Source organism: Lygodium microphyllum, chromosome 6 (genome assembly GCF_053477565.2).
Source record: "Lygodium microphyllum isolate KBCC chromosome 6, Lygodium_microphyllum_v1.1.10, whole genome shotgun sequence".
NCBI classification, from domain to species: Eukaryota; Viridiplantae; Streptophyta; class Polypodiopsida; order Schizaeales; family Lygodiaceae; genus Lygodium; species Lygodium microphyllum.
The window spans coordinates 85,161,859-85,179,299 of NC_141140.1; the positions used below are offsets into that span (position 1 = coordinate 85,161,859).

General features: G+C 39.0%; 1 protein-coding gene across 1 annotated transcript; it reads left to right on the plus strand.

Annotated features, from left to right (window-relative positions):
* The first annotated feature begins 861 nt into the window (after nucleotides 1-861).
* Nucleotides 862-3,848, plus strand: LOC148034761 (pentatricopeptide repeat-containing protein At1g06140, mitochondrial-like). The gene has a single exon (XM_087679731.1). It carries the CDS (start codon nucleotides 1,169-1,171, stop codon nucleotides 3,134-3,136), a length of 1,968 nt encoding a protein of 655 aa, XP_087535857.1. The 5' UTR covers nucleotides 862-1,168; the 3' UTR covers nucleotides 3,137-3,848.
* Nucleotides 3,849-17,441: the final 13,593 nt, after the last annotated feature.

Consider the following 17,441-nt stretch of genomic DNA (forward strand, 5'->3'; position numbering starts at 1 on the left):
TAATGTATCAAATTTTGAAATGTTTAATAGGGCATTATCCCAATCTTTATCCTAAGAGTTAGGAAACACTTCTATGCAATGTTCCCAAAAACATATTTTGGAGATTTCTTTTAATGTGTCAATTTTTGAAGCGTTTGATTGGGTCTGATCCAAATCTTTGTAGCCTTAGGGGGGTAAAGGCACTGTAGAGTTGTGCAATTGCAAGACTTAAACCCTTGACTTGCCATTTCTCAAACATTTATCCTACCAATTGAGATGTTGGTCGTTGGTAACACTTTTTGGGGTTGATGAGAACACCTTTAACTTTCTCTCATATTCTCTTGTTATTGTCATCATGTTATAATTCCAATGACCTCAAATCGTGAAAATAAGAAAACTTGTAAATAAGACAAGTTCTTTGTTTCAAATGTGACAATTAGCTTGACACTAAGACATGCACCACATGGATAAGTAAATGGACTTGTGTGTATGTTATTTAGACTTTCTTTACGTTGCAACATCCACGCATATGTTAAGTTTGTTTGAACCCCACCAACTACTGTTCCCCATGCCATGAGACTTGCATGGAGCGAGAAAGTACATGAGGAGAGAGAACACGATATCTACAAATCCATAGCGCTTGGAGATACTCCATCAACTTCAAAAGTTTTGGCACAGAGGTTAGCTAGGGTCAAATTAGCCGCCCACACGTCTTTGGACTTGAGTACACGGACACGGACTTGTCGAGGTAAACTTTACTTGCGTGTGTCTTGGCTCCAACTCTCCTTCTACCACGTGGCATGAGTAGGGATAACTTATGGGGTCTATCAAGCAGGCTGCATGCCAAGAAAAGAAATCAGTTGTCAGCAAACAATGATTAAGTTGAGGCGGCAAGAGGAATTGTATGGTTATGGTGGGCGACACTCAACAAGGCCAAGCGGCATGGAAGGGTCTGAAGAAGAACAACCAGTCTATTCATAGACTGTCAGTGAGGCTTCCTAGCCCCGCCTGCACAAAAGGCCTTGCCCTCGTGAGGGACACGGTCTTCCATTGCCACCATCGCTGAGAGCCATGACGTCTCTCCTGCTCAATACAGCACCTTGACGTCTGGACTGGATTATACAGTAGATGCGGATTCAACATGCGTTCTTAGCGTGGATTTCGATCGCACATATGGTAGATCACCTGGATGTATTACACAGATTCAAGATGCATGCTCAATATCGGATATGCGCTTAACAACAATGAGGCATGGGATTCAACTCGTGCAGATTCGACATGCACTCTTAGTGGCAGATATCGATCACATACGGTAGACCTGGATGTATACACAGATTTAAGATGCATGCTCAATGTTGGATATGTGCTTAATGATGATGAGGCACGGGGTTCAACTCGTGTGGATTCGATATGCATCCTGAATCGCCGATGTCGGTTGTATTCAGTCGATCGCCTGGATGCATACACAGATTCAAGACGTTTTCTCAATGTAGGATACACGCTTGACAATGAGACACGAGGTTCAACTCGCATGCTGAATGTCAGATGTGTGTTTACTGATGATGAGGCACCGCATGACTCTGTTGATCCCTCCTCTTATGCGTTGGGCTTGAGATGGTGTGGCTCTCAAAGGGCATTGAAGGAGGGCAGGCTTGTTCATGCGGCCATAATTGCTGCAGGACTTCAACAAGATACATTCTTGGGGAATCTCCTCGTGCAGATGTATGGACGATGCGGGACTCTCGAGGAAGCACATGCTGTGTTTGTGGCAATGCACTGCAGAAATGTTTTCTCATGGACCATCATGATTGGCGTCTATGTGCAGAAAGGACAGTACAAGGAGGCATTTGAGCTTTTTCTGCACATGCAGCTTGATCATGTCATGCCAAATGCAGCAACTTTTGTCATTATGCTAACTGCTTGTTCCAATGAAATGAATCTGTCTGAAGGTGTCAACATCCATGTACAAGTGTTGAGGGCAGGATTGATTTCAGATGTGACTGTTGGGAATGCACTTATGTCCATGTATGGGAAGTGCAGCAGTCTAGAAGATGCAGAGAGATTGTTCAACACATTACCTTCCAAGAACACCATAACTTATAATGTGATGATCTCAACATATGGCCTGCACCAGGCAGGACATGCTGCTTTAGTCTTATTTCAATATATGGAACAAAAAGGCATTTTTCTGGACAAGGCTACATATTTAGGGCTTATTGATGCCTCTTTGGTCTCTATAACCTTGTCGGTAGGGAAGTGCATACATCTATCAATTGTTGAAAGTGGATTTGATAATGATTGTGAAGTAGGAACTTCTCTTCTGAACATGTATGCCAAGTGTAGCTGTTTAGAAAATTCACAGAGGATGTTTCGGAGGCTCCATCAGGTTGATGCAGTGTCATGGACCTCTATGATAACTGCTTTTGCAAACCATGGCTATGCCCAAGAGGCTCTTAAACTGTCTCAGCTGATGATGCTGGAAGGCAAGATACCTGACAACATTACTTTCACAAGCATTCTTGATGCCTGCGCAAGTCTTGCAGCTCTAGCAGAAGGTAGGCACGCCCACACTTGTATTGTGGAGGGTGGTTTTGAGCTTGATATTGTCATAGGGACAGCACTTGTGGATATGTATGGTAAGTGTGGGAGCATTGATGATGCATTGAGGGTTTTTGAGAAGATTCCTAATCAAAATGTGGTCCTTTGGAATGCATTGATAGGAGCATGTGGGCAACATGGCCATGAGACAAAAGCACTCCAGTTCTTTGGACAAATGCGACAACAAGGATTGACACCAAATGAAGTCACATTCTTTAGTGTCCTTTGTGCATGCCGACATGCTGGTCTTGTTGCTCAAGGTTGCCACCACTTTGCTAGCATGACAAGGATTTTCTATATCTTGCCTACTGTAGAGCATTATAATTGCATGATTGACTTGTTTGGACGGGCTGGCCAACTCGATGAGGTGGAGGACTTAATAGACAGCATGCCACATAGAACCACAATATCATCATGGATGACCTTGCTTGGTGCTTGCAGAATGCATCTGGATGTGGAGCGAGGCAAAAGAGCAGCTGTTTACATTTTGAACCTAGATCCTGAGAATGGTGCTGCCTATGTATCCATTTACAATGTGTATTCGGTGGTTAGCTTGTAACTACAAAGGAGGTTTAAAGACTGACTATCCTTTGGGCCTCCGGAATCACCATTTGGACCAAAAGTCTGTACTTGCATGTTTGCAGCCATGTCTCCCTCAAAGTTGTACAAGGTTTGTTTTTCTGATGGCAAGAAACAAATAGGCATTTAGATGGAAACCCATTTCTTTTGCATTTGAGAGTCCCATTGACAACAAGAATGGAAGACAGCTTTGAGGTCTCCTTTAGAATGGTGTCATTATGAAGCATATGTGTTTGCACCTCGTACAAAGAGATTCTCAAGGTTAGGGATGGAAACAATTGACAACTTACATTTATATAAATCACGATATGGTGGGCTCTGTTGGGACACAGGCGAGAAGCATACAGTGTTCATTGCAAGGGCAAACAACTCAAACTTGAACTTGAAATATCACAATATTCCAACCTCAGCTGTAGGAGAGGTTATCTGAAGTTGATACTTGGCAGTGGGAGATCCTCATTGCCCACGAACCTAACCTTCATTTTTGCTCTAGTTGAGGTACTTATTGGAGAGGTATCACTCGTCAGCATGCAGAAGTTAAAGGAACTGGGATGATGCTTGTGTGCAAGAATGTTCAGTGGTTCTGATGATTGGAGTGCAGGGAGCCACTCTCAGGCTATGGTAGACTGTTGTTGGAAGCTGAAATCTTGTACCCCAAATAAGCATCAGTATTTTGATTGACTGATTTTTGTCGCTTTAAAATTGTTCATATTGTCATTAATTTTAATATTAATCTAATATGAAAGGTTATTGTGATCTTAACATTTAATGTTCATGTTAATTTGATTATTAAATTTAATATTAACATTATGTTTAAGTGTTGTGACAAACATTATTATAAATTTTAATTTTAATGTCGGGAAGAGAGAATGGCTGTGAAGAAGTTGGGGTGAAAGAAAGACTAACCAATCATCTCTTTGGGATAGAGAAAGTTTGATTAGGGGAGAGAGAGCTTGTGGCAAGGAACGAATAGAGATGAAAAGAGAGAGGGGCAATCACGTGTTAAGAAGACTGCTAGGGTTTGCACTAAGGACACAGAGTGTACGACCATGACGGAAACACAAAGACAGACACAGACACAGAGGGCAAAACTCAAATCCTAAACTCAAAACTCAAAACTCAAACCCTAAACGCAAAACTCAAAACTCAAACACAAACAGAAGAAGGAAGAGAGAGAACACAACTTTGAAGTGAATGAATGTTGTAAATGAATGTAAGAGTACAGTGTGCTCAAGGGCAGAGCAATGTCGGAGTGTGACATCCACTGAAGACGGATCCCAAGTCTGTGACCACGAGTCGGAGTGTAGGAGTGCTAAATAGTGAATGGCAGCAGGTCGGTCACCAAAACACAGCAGTCTAGAGGCTGGAAACTGGTAAACGCAGCAGTGTACCACCGATCGGGGGCCGAAAACTGTGCACAGTTTGCTGTAAATAGCAAGCTGAAACAATGTCTGAGAGTGTCAGGGCCTACAATGCTGAAAATGCAAGCTGCTGAGCCTGGAGATGATGGACAGCAAGCTGAACAGCAGTCTGGGATAGTTTGGAGCAGTCGTCGCCAGTAGCTGAGAGCTGTCGCCTACCGCAATGGACAGGCTAAAGATGATGTGGCTGCAATCGATGATGGCTGGACAGCAGATGGAGGCGGGCTACAGGCTGGAAACTGGGTGCCAACAGCAACAGAGGGTGTGTGGGCTAGTGTAACCTGCAAAACAAGGATGATTGCTGAATGGGGGCAACTTGTCTATTTATAGATGTGGAAGGGCGCCCCAAAAATTAGGGTTTCCACTAAATTTCTCGAACCGCTCCCCTTTTTAGGGTTTCTTCTAAACTCTCTTGAACCGCTCCCCTTTTTAGGGTTTTACTTTGAAAGAGCATTTTTAGTGTGTTTTGGGGTTGTTTAAGAGACTAATCAGCAAGTAATGCATATTTTAGCTCAACATCACCTAGCAATCCATATAGGGCGGTTCTTGTGGTGGTGGTCAAATAGGCCACTATGATAGTTGGCAAGGGGCATGGTGACTATGATGTCTCCAGATTGTTTACGTGGGAGACAGTCTATCAAACCAATGTTCGCAATCCACTTGCCCTCATTTATTTGAACTAAGAGATTGCATATTTACTTTTTTGTGTAACACAACATTGCCTAAAATTGACTCTCTTATCCTTTTATAGTCCTGTCTATTTTCATCTTGATAGTTTGAATCTTTAATTAAAAGGTGGAAGCAAACCTCCACAATTTCCCCTTTGTTGCTCATTTTTATAAAAAAGAAGACTGAACAAATCAACATTCAATGCACTCTGTTTACAATCCTATTATTCTTAGTCCTTTCTCTTTGTGTTTTCTTTTGAGGTATATATTCTCTCACATTATCATGGCTTCCCACGATGTATCTCCTTTCGATGCATCCATTCTTATCAAACCCCAATACATGGGCGCCCATCGAACCCCAACCCATGCATGGCTAATGTCATCATTATCTCCTTTCAATGCATCCATTCTTATCAAACCCCAATACATGGACACCCATCGAACCCCAACCCATGCATGGCTAATGTCATTAATGATAGAGATCACTCGTTAGTGGCGATTCTCCAAGCTTAAATTAAGGACATGCAACGACAATTGGTCAAGATACGTACTCTCCATTTTTCATTTGTGCCCGTAGCCATAAGGACATTGCCTCTTCAGCTTCAAATATGATCCCTTTAAAGGAGAGAATAAGGAATGTGATGAGACGAGCATCAATTCATGGCTTGCCAAATAGGTGGTGTAATTTGATTTGTATTAGTTCAATGGCGCTTAGCATATCAAATAAGTAAAGATCATGTTTCAAGGAAAGGCATATGCTTGGTGGACAATTTTATGCCCTAAGCCGAAGGCATGGGCTAATTTTCAATCTGTTTTTCAAAAGCATTTTGTGAGACCAATGATTATATTAAAGATTTTTATAAATTATTTGAGCTGGATACGAAAAAGAAGAGCTTGGATGCATATTCACATAAGTTTAAAGATTTGCTACATAAAACAAAGACCTTGGATAATCGTCAAGCACTCCCTTACATGCAATACATTTCAAAATTGTCGTCGAACTAGCAAAACAAGGTGCTCCACAATCCATTACACTTGCTCAAGTATGTCTATAGGTATATGGAAAATTTTAATAAAACTTTGATTGTGAGTAGGGGTGTCCAGTTGACGAGGGGTTCTCATCAACTTGCCTCTATCTTTAAATCAAAGAAATCTTCTACCCTAGCAATAACTCGACAGTCGTCTTTGGAGTTGCATGAGAAGAAAAAAGGTAAGAGTAAGGTCACTTGCAACGAGATTCGCTTGAAGGGTTGTTGATTTGCTTCTCATTAGACAAGTCACTTTTGCAGCGATTGAGATTGCCCCTAAACTAAGAAGATGAAATCTACTTTTAAGACTTCAATAAATAGCTTGAAGCTCTAGATATATCTTTTGTAGTTTTATTGGAAGATTACTTTGTAAATGTAAGTAGTCATAATGGTTGTTCCATTAATAAAACCATATTTGACACACTTAATCTCTTAACAATCACTAGGCATATAAATGGCCAAGAAGTTACCATTTTGTTTGATAATGACTCTATTCACAATTTCTTTCTTCATGGTTGATGTAGAAATTGTAGCTCCACACGATACCTTCTGATTGAATTTATCATGTCCATTATAGAGGGCCCTATTGTGGATTATTGTTAGGATCATGTGATATTGAGTTTGGATCTTTCAATCTAGTAGTGTCAACAACTTTTGGACTTCTGACTTATGGGCCTTGACCATGTTGATATCATTATTGGCATGACATGGTTCTTTGATAAATATTCATCTTTGTATATTGATTACAAAACTTGATGTATTTTTTTTTTTGTTGTTTCCATGTCATAGAGAAATGTATACCCTTTGGATTCACATAAAAGAATGTACATATGATCTCAACTTTGGAATTTATTGAATGTTTTTTCAATCGAAATGTTACTACTTATATTTGTTTCATTGAAAAAGTTCAATAGTTTGATTTTCAATGTAATTTAATTTCTTTTCATAATAATATTAATGATAATTCAAATGTGAGTATTTGAATCTAATTCTATATGAGTATATTGATGTCTTTTCGTTCGAACTAGCTAACAGACTTCCATCCTCTCCCACAATCTTAGACCATATGATCTAGATGTTGCCTAGTAGCCATTCCATCTTACGACAACCTTACAGGCTTAGCCCAAAAGAGGAAGATGAGATAGTCAGGCAACTTCAAGTTTACTTAGCTAAGGGTTTTATTGAGCCAAGTAGATCTCCATGAGGCACGCTTGTCCTCACTAAAAGGAAAAATGGCACGATGCACATTTGTATTGATTATAAAGATCTCAATAAGGTGACTATCAAGAATAAGTATCCACTAACTAGGATGGATGACCTTATAGAGTGACTTTGTAGTGTGCGATATTTCACAAAAATTGATCTTAGGTCTAGTTACCATTAGATACAAATAACTTTAGTGAATGTCTCGAAAACTATGTTTCGAACACAATAAGGACATTATTAACTTTTGGTCTTATCTTTTGGATTAACCAATGCTCCCACAACTTTTCAATAGATGATGAATAACATATTTTATACGTATCTCGAAAAGTGGATAATCATTTTCCTAGGTGACATCTTTATTTATAGTAAGTTATTAGAGGAACATGTGAAACATTTGTGTCTTGTCTTACGTCACTTAACAGGTGAGAGTAATTATTTCTAAAACTATCCAAGTGTAATTTTTTTCGCACAGAGCTATTGTATCTTGGTCATGTCATCTTGATTGATGGCATTCGAATTCATTCCAAAAAGGTTCAAGTAGTGCTTGGTTAATCTATTCCAGGGACCATAACGAAAGTAAAATCTTTTTTAGGTTTTATTAGATTTTTTTGAATGTCCATAAATAACTATACTCCTATTATTGAACCTTGAATACATGAAGTAAAAAAAAGCACATGAAATTAACCTTCCTTCTTCGATAAGGTGGTAATACTTGATTAAGCTCAATAAATGACTATAAACTGAAATGCACACTTTACCTTAACAATCTTGGACAATAGACACCCTATTGCCTCCAAAACTGGTACCCCTTACATTATTTTTTAAACTTATATTGCCAATGGATTGCATACAAGCTGAGATTTCACAATCTCCTTTGTTGATCCAAAAGCCTCTTACTGTACAAAACAATCATCAAGCAATTTGGGCCAATTACCCCTTGACTTTTCACCCAAGGCTTGCCTAATGGAATCCCAATTGGCCAAATGTTGCCACAAATTCACAATGGATGAGCTAGCACGTCTAAAATCCCTAAGAATTCCTTCAATTTCAAGTGTTGATTTCACTGTACGATGCCCTTGACTGATGGCACATGTCCCAAGGTGGCTGTTAAATCCTAATTCTGTAGAAATTTAAGTATTATAGTAAAAATTCATTTGTTGTCTACCAGATTTGGGTGAGATACTTAGAAATGCTAAAATTTTATGAGAGAAGGTGTTAGAGAGCTATAGAGAGAGGAATTCCAAAAAATCTTCGCGGGGAAACCTCAAAATTGATTGCTACCCTATCTTGATCAACCTCAAGGATGTCGCTTGCTATCTGGAGAGACATAAACTATTATTGCATGTCTCTAATTGTTGCCGCCAGTATCTAGAAGACTCATTAATGCTATCATCTGCTCTCTCTGGCCTCCTAGTTGTTTTCTCTTGGCTCCATTGGCTAAAATCAAGCCTAAAAACTAATCAACAACTCACCCTCTCTCTCTTTCCCAAGCTGAATCAATGAAAATCAACCTCCACCAATCCCCAAAAATTTTTCTAAGTTGCATGCATATTTGTGCCGATTGGTTGCCTTCTAAACTCAATTTTTTGCATTATCAAGCCATTTAATTAATCTTCAAATTTAATTTTAGCCCTTTGACCTTGTCTAAAATTAAAAATGCCCATCCATAAATAAAATGGTTAGGCCTTTTGCAACCTAGTGTGATTTTCAACCTCTATTGACCCTTAGATTGACATTAATTAATTAATTAGTGCCTAGTCCCCTAATGTAACCACTGACACTTAATGGCCAAACGATTGTCCTAGGGTCAAAACTGATACCAAGTGATAACAAAAGACCATATGGCATAACTTGTTACAACTTTTATCTTTGACACTCACTACATCCTCACGATCCTTGGCCTATTACCATGAAATAACTACCATGTGTAATACATGCACTTAACAATCTTGCACATTTAATTATTAACTTAATCAAATGTTGCTAGCAAGATTAAAACATCTCAAAAATCACATATCCCCATGACATAAGTTATTATGCTGCTTGTTTGGTGTAGTGAGCTTGATCAATGTTTCCAAACATTGAAACGCTTGGTTACCACTACACCAATGTTGTAGATTATTAATCTGAATAAACCTTTTGAGGTTCATACAAATTTGAGTAATTATACTTTAGTTAGTGCTCTGTATTAGGATGATCAACCTATTATATTTGAGAGACATAAGCTCATTGATACTCAAACATGTTACAACAACCAAGAGAAGGAATTATTGGCAGTCATCCATGCGTTTAAAGTATGGTATCATTATTTGTACAATGCCTAGTTGATTATTTAGACAAACCACCATTCATTAAGATCAGTCCGATCTCTATGGCTGCAAGGCAAGATGGGCAAAGCTTAGACAAGAGTTTGACTTCAAGATTCATTATAGAAAGGACACAACTAATATGATTGTCGATACTCTTAGTTGAATTCGCAAAAGTTAATATCTTATCCTTCTCTGAGATCTTGACTGATGTGTATATTTCTCTGAAGGGGCATTACTAAAATTATTTTCACTTTGGTAAGATGTAGTAACTAGTTCAAGAGGGATCAAGTAGCCCGAAAGCTTTGGTACTCCGGATGCCCAAAGGTTAGCTACTGAGAGAAAGATGGCCAAAAAGTATTCCATTCATGATGAATTTCTTTTTAAACAAGGCAAAGTGTGTGTACTTGATGATCAAGATATCCACAAGAAAATTTTATATGAGTGTCATGATGCTTGGCATACACTAGACTTTGGCCATGTTTACTCACTACTTTGGGGGGGTGAAAATGCTATTTACAATCAAAATTTCTACGCAATATGCAGGAGATATTGATGATTGTTAGGGAAAGCATTAAAACCACCCAAGATCATGCAATGTTTTATACTAACTAACATCATATTCCTTGAGAGCTTAAGGAGGGCATGTGAGTTTACCTTAAAGTCCCAAAGGACTCCAATTCAATGACTACCAGCAACAAAGTGTAGTACATTGTACATTGTCTTCAAGGTATTGTGGCCTTTTCTAGATTACCAAAAAGATAAGTAGCAATTCTTATGAGTTGGATTTACCTTTGAAAATCTAAGTTCACTCTATGTTCCATTTGAGCCATTTGAAAGAATGATTAGGACAAGGTGAATTGATTGTTTCAATTAAGGAAGTCCCACAACTCAAAGACATCACCTGATATATTCCACTTGAACCCGAATTGGTTCTTAACCTTAGGACTAAACAATCTCATTGGAACATTTATTCTTCAAGTGGAAAATTTGCCCGAAGTTGGAGACTACTTGAGAGTTAATGCATTCCTTGAAGGGTCATTTTTCTCACTTCATCCATGAGGATATTGTTGAGTATAGCAATTATTCATAAGAGGGGAAGTGTTACATTCCTAGACATTCAGATGGGTGCTAGTAGCATTGGTCACACTGGTCATAAAGTGAATTAGTGTGAATGCACTAAGGATGCTTTGGGGTTGAGCAGTCGAGTTCTATTTATAACACTCAAGGCCCTATTGTGCACATTCATTGTGTGATCACCTCTTGGACTCTTGGCCTATTGGCTGACGCATCTATACACAGGGATGGTGTGGATTGGTGGTATGGAAGACAAACCCTTGGGATATGGCCTTGACCCAAAGTGCTGCTAGCTCCTAGGGTTAGGAATGAGCCCATTTGGCTTTGTGGTTGGGAGGTGAGTCTAATGTCCAATCCCTTTTATTCGTGGACTAGCTTGTGTCGTGTCTCATATGCAAGTTGGATCCTAGGGGAACATTTCAAGAATGGCGTGCTACAACAAGATGACTTCTCAATTGCCATGGCATTTGTCAAACACATGTCATCCATTGTGGGATAGGAAGCTGAGTCACCAAATGGATATGCCCAAGTGCTTAGCTCACTATTGACCCCATGTACAAGTTGTATTTCTTCAGAAATTGCCTCACTTATAGCCTAGCCATTCACTATTGATGAGCTGTTTTTTGTGATCTAAAAAATGAAATGTGGCAAATCACTAGGGCTAGATCGCCTGCCAATCAAATTCTATTGAACCATTTAGGAAATTTGTGGCAAAGATCTGTATGACTTTGCCAACCATTCTAGGATGTGGCTTTTTGCTGGAGACCGTAGATCGTGGAATGATTAAACTCATGCCCAAGTCCATTGACAAGCTCTTGAGTCTTGATCACACAATGGAGGCCGTTGACTATGTTGAATGTCACATATAAGATAATAGCCAAAGCTATTGCCATGAGAATAAAGTTTATGCTGCCCAAAGTTCTCCATAGAGACCAATATGCCTTTCTTCATGGGAAACACATCCATGACATCACACTAAATCTTGTATTCTCAGTTGAGCTTGCTTTGAAGAATGATGGCCAGTTTGTTTTAATAAACATGGACATGGACACGGCCTATAACAGGATTTGTTGGCACTCATCTCTGCCACACTAGAATGGATGGGTTTTGGCAGTGTTCTGCAGGATGATTTCAGGTTTATTCATGAATGCCACAACAGCAATAATTTATGTCAATGGTTTCATTTCTCACTCATTCCAGGACACAAATGCAGTACTCAGACAGTTCAGGCTTAGCAATGATGAAGCAGAATGGCTAAAGGAGACCTTCCTGCAATCAAGGACCTCGCCCACTTCCCGCATCTGCATGGACTGACAGTACCCCTGGAAATCAATGATTGCAGTCAGAGGGAAGAAGATGTGCTTCGCAAAAGGCAGAAAAGACTTTGATGAGAGAAAGAATGAGCTATTTGGTAAACTCCAGGGGGAGAGGAAAGCAGTATTCCCCCATGAACACGGGAAAAACCTGGAGGTGCAGAATGAGAAAGGTGTGGGAGGCAACACCATCCAACAAACTCCATCTGATGCAGCTCTGGAAGGTATGCTCCAAGAAGTTAGCTATTAGAGACAGGCTGGCCAAGGTCATGGGAGTTGGCCAACTTTGTATGGCGTGCCTCAAAGCTAAAGAAACCATCCCTCATCATGCGCTCTGGCATTGCCTGGCGCTGGAGACATTTGGAAGAAGGTGAAGAAGTGGACAGGCTTAAATGCAGGGATAAAGATGAAGACAGCATTGTTTGCAGATAAAGGCAAGCTCGACGAAGAATCACTCAGCTGTGGAACCTGATTAGAGCTGTGGTGCTGAAAGCAATCTGGTCCAACAGAAATACAGTAGTTGTTGCTAAGTCTAGTAGGCTTTCTACTCATGATTTTTGGGAAAACTGTCAGGGAAACCTTGGCACTCGTTAAGAGGCTTAGGAAGAAAGGTCAGATTCTCGAAGTTAGCCTGAAGCTCTTGAGAAAGTGGTGTGTCAGAAGAACCGGGGCTTTCACTTTGTATCCCTGTAGCATCTTTCAAGATATGCAGATGTAAATATTCCGTTGATAGCAGTATCAATATTTATTCGCACCAATCGCATTACCAAAAAACATCAGAGTTACTGTGGACCTGTTCATTATCTGATCTTGCTAGGTTGTGACCGCGGCATGGAGCAAGTCTTGAACAAAACAGGATAACACCACCATTGGGGCTGGAAATGCATCAGGCAGCACTTAATGTAAGATTTTTGGCAGGAGTCCGAATTGCCCAATGAAACATTAGCCCGGATTGTTGGTTCTGCTCACGGGTGGCAACTGGTTTTTGCTGAGACCATAGACCATTGAGCATGTTCAATGCAAGCAGGGAGAAGGCAATTACGTTGTACAAATTATTGTATTGTTAAAAACAATGATCTTTTTCTCAATTTATTGCATCAATTTTAGGAATGTTTGTAATTGGGCTTCATCCCAATACCTGCACCCAGAGGATTAGACACTGAAAAGGTCTGCTTTATCCTAGGATTTGAACTGTTGTGACCTGCCATTATTGATGCAGCTATCCTGTCAATTGGGCTGCCGTTCAATGGTGAATTGTTGAAATAATCTTCAAGCCTTGTTGCAGGTAACTTGGCGGCCTAGCATGCAAGATATATACTTGGAAGCATGTAGATTTGAAAAGAAAGAAAAAAGAACCAGTATAGGCATAGAAACACGAAGTACAAATCTGAACGAACCCACCCGAAAGACGCAGGTCTCTCTTCCTCAGCTCTCTCAATCGAGATGTCAAGACAGCTCTCTGCCAAAACTCTCTCAACAGTGCAAACAAGAGATAACAAGAGAACCTAATGAAGGTAGTACTCCTTTGGTGAGCTTTGTCTTGCAGAAGACTGTGTTGATCTTGATTAAGAACTCAAAAATAATCTTGAGACACAGCTTCCCAAGGATGAAAATGCAGAAATCAGTCTCTGGATCTATTTTCTGGAAGAAATATCGCAGTGAATTGACCTGAAAGGTCTGAATCAGGTCTAGAAATGCCTTCCCCTATGTCTGGAACAGCTTCACCACACCTAACTGATGCAGGAGAGAGCTCCTAGCAAAACTGAAGGCAGGTTTGCCCAACAAAGGTGTTGGTGCTGATGGTGAGTGGAGAGTATTTGGCCTTGGATGCATTTTACACAGATATCAAAAGGTGGCTCACCTAAAATTAACAAATGCATGGAGCTTGTGAGTCAGTAATCGCACATCGAAGAAATTTGAGGAAAGAACTGAGAAATTTACTTTAATCTTACGATACTTGATGTTTAACCTGCAACGATACAGAACATGGCAACCCATTGCGCCCATGTTGGTTGCTGATGCTCTTGAAGGCGCCTTATATATGCATAGCACTCTTGTGGATGCCAATCTGACCTACACTAGTGTGCTTGATATGTCTACACTCCATGGCATGGCTCCTTTTGCAGTAATTGGCAACATTGGAAAAATCCACCCACATCAATTTGCAATCCTCTAGCTCTATTGTAAGGTACCCCTCGTTTTCAACCTTAGACCAATCCTTTACTTAGTCATCCGAAATCTCACAAGTCCACGAGCACCACTACCCAATTCCCCTTCTAAAAACATTGGACTTAGTTAAACATGGGAGGTATACTCCCACCTAATAGGTAATGATGGAGGTAATGATGGACGGTCACCACAAAGGTTGCTTTATAGCCAAACAAAGATGAGAGTAGCTAACATTGTACTTGATTCAAAGAGATGAAACAAGGAGCTAAGTATCAACCCATTTGTCATAGCATAGGCCTCCTAAAAAGTATTTGCTTTGGTTCTAATTCTTACATATATTAGGAGAAATATGGACTCTCTTTTTTGCCCCTTAAAGAGTGAATAAAGAAATATAGACCTAACCAATGAGAGAGCTCGGATTCCAAATTCATGTAACATGAATCTTCTAGCCATATCTTGGCCCAAATCTTTCCTCAGCAATAAAATAAGGGGAAATATGGAGAATACAATGCTAACACTTCCTAGAAGTTTGTGACTCGAATTTTCTTTTTCTTTTTTTTTTAATGCTTGACTTTTCATTTCTCCCCTTTTTAGTTTTCTCCTCTTTCTTAGGCGGAACTCAAATTTATCATATCTCTTTCCCCGCTTCTTCTTTTCTAACGAAATCTTACAACCTCAATGTTGCTTACCCTATCTGTAACCCTGTGAAATTTCATTTTCTCGATATAAACACAGAGTGAGTTTCACACATTTTATGAGAGCAGAGCTTGTTCTACCAAAGCCCTAAGATTTTCTTCACAAAACTTTACAGGTATATTGTTCTCTTCCATGGATGTTTTATAGTAAAGCTTTATCTCGTTTGGACAAAACCTGTGCAAGTTATGTGCATTCTCTGACATGTAATTTATTTTGTTTTGGTACTCTAGGAGTCTCTTACAATCAAGAACAATGATCTTTTGAACACTCAACTTCTTTTTCAACATCTTACGGTTTCTTTGTAAACAAAGTTACAGGTATGTTGTCTTGTTTTTTTGTTGCTCCATGGTTAAATTTTATCTCGTTTGGATAAAATGTATGCAAGATATATGCATACTAGGTTTTCCTTTGTTTTTTTACTCCCAGTGTCTTTAAGGGTGGAGAACAATGATGTTTTTTTAAATTAACTTCTTCAACATCTTTGGGCTTCTTTGCAAAGAAAACCATAGCTGTATTGCCACTTTTTTCTATTGCTCCATGGTTAGGTTTCAACTCATTTGGGCAAAGCCCATGTAAGTTATATGTATACTTTGACTCGATATTTCTTTTATTTTTATACTCTAGGAATTTGTCAGTGAAGAAACAATTGTCTTATTATAAGTCAACTTCTTGTTCAACATCTCCGGGCTTCTTTGTGAAAAGAATTGCAGGTACAATGTTTTTTTAAATTGCTCCAGTTAAATTTCATTTCATTTGGAGAGAACATTTGTAAATTATACACATGCTGATAGGTAACTTTTTTATTTGGTTATCATAGATGTCTTCACGAAGAAAAAACATCAGTAAAATACTTGCAGTGGAGGTCTTCAATAGGAAAGACAGTGGTGGTAATTGGATTTGTGATAAGTACTATAAGTTGGATTGGATTTTGATGCACCCAAGTACTCAAGGGAGTTTCAAGGTCAGACGTAAGGATGTTGCAAACCCTAGCAAACATTAGAAAGGTAGAATTTTAGAGTTCAGAAAAGTGTTCAATGGAACAAGTACAATAATAGAAGTATTGATCCAACATGTTTATACACACAAACAAATCTCTGTACACGACAAGAACTACATTGCAAATTATAAATCGAATAGTAAGTTTTTAAATTTTATCACTATTTATTCTTTTGCATCAGAGTTGTTTTTAAAAATCTTTGCAGTGTTCTAATTCAATCTTGTTTTACTAACAGCTCTATATCCATCAACTTTGCATGAATGGCAAAATGTAGAATGTTTGAGCGGTAAGATACACGTTTGGCATGGACATAGATTCTTTGATCTATGATAATAACTATGCAAGTCAACTTGTAACTCAAAATATCTTTTTTTATAATTCATTATGTGTAGTAGAAAGCCAGAGATTGCAGCATGTCCCATTGTTGCCACTATATATCTAGTGGTGAATGGTTGATTAGTAGCTTAGAGTTGTTAGGAGCATGTAAGTCCAAGATAAAATCTGACATCAATAGTACTATGAAACCCACCATAGGCTCCAAAGATGTGCATCTTAGTTGGTTTATTCCATTCTCATTGTTTACACATTTGTTTGGTTCATGTGATGTTCTGAAGAAAACAAAGATTATATATCAATGCAAGTGTCCATCCAAGGAATGGATGAGTCAGCTATTGGGTGAGTCTTGGCAAGTCAAAAGAACACATTTTGATGAGACAATTGAATGCAAGGTCAACCAATCCGATCGCACATTCAGGTAAATCTTTTTTACTACTTTGAATGCCTTGATTTAATTGACATAGGTCTTGCTTAGATGAATTGTTGTATTATTCGCATTTACTTATCATTATTTTTATTTTTATTACAGGTATTTCATAGCCAGACAAACTCTGTGCATTCGCTTTTGATATAGAAGATGGCGACTTTTGCGAGGGGAGTGGATCAGCTTGGATCAAGATACTCGAGATGAGACACATATAGCTCTCATAGATGTGGTTATCTTGTGGAATGGTCATAATCCTTTTGTGGTCAGCACAGAGAGCCATTGGCCCATTTTTTTTCTAAGACAAGAAGTCCAATTAATGTCCAATGAGCCCCTCTGCAACTTCTATTTCAAGTTAGATAATAGAAAAGTCAGGATTTGTAGTGAGCAATCCATGACATGTAAACATTCTGCTTCTCCACATATCCTTGAGATAGTGGAATCCTTGTAAAAAAAGTCAGGATTCGTAGTGAGCAATCCATGACATGTAAACAATCTGCTTCTCCACATATCCTTGAGATAGTGGAATCCTTGTCATTGTTTTCTTTGATGACATATTGGTTTTCAGTAAGAATGAGAACGAGCATTATGAACATTTATCTTTGGTTTTCAAATCGTTTTGTGATACGGCAAACCCTCTCACC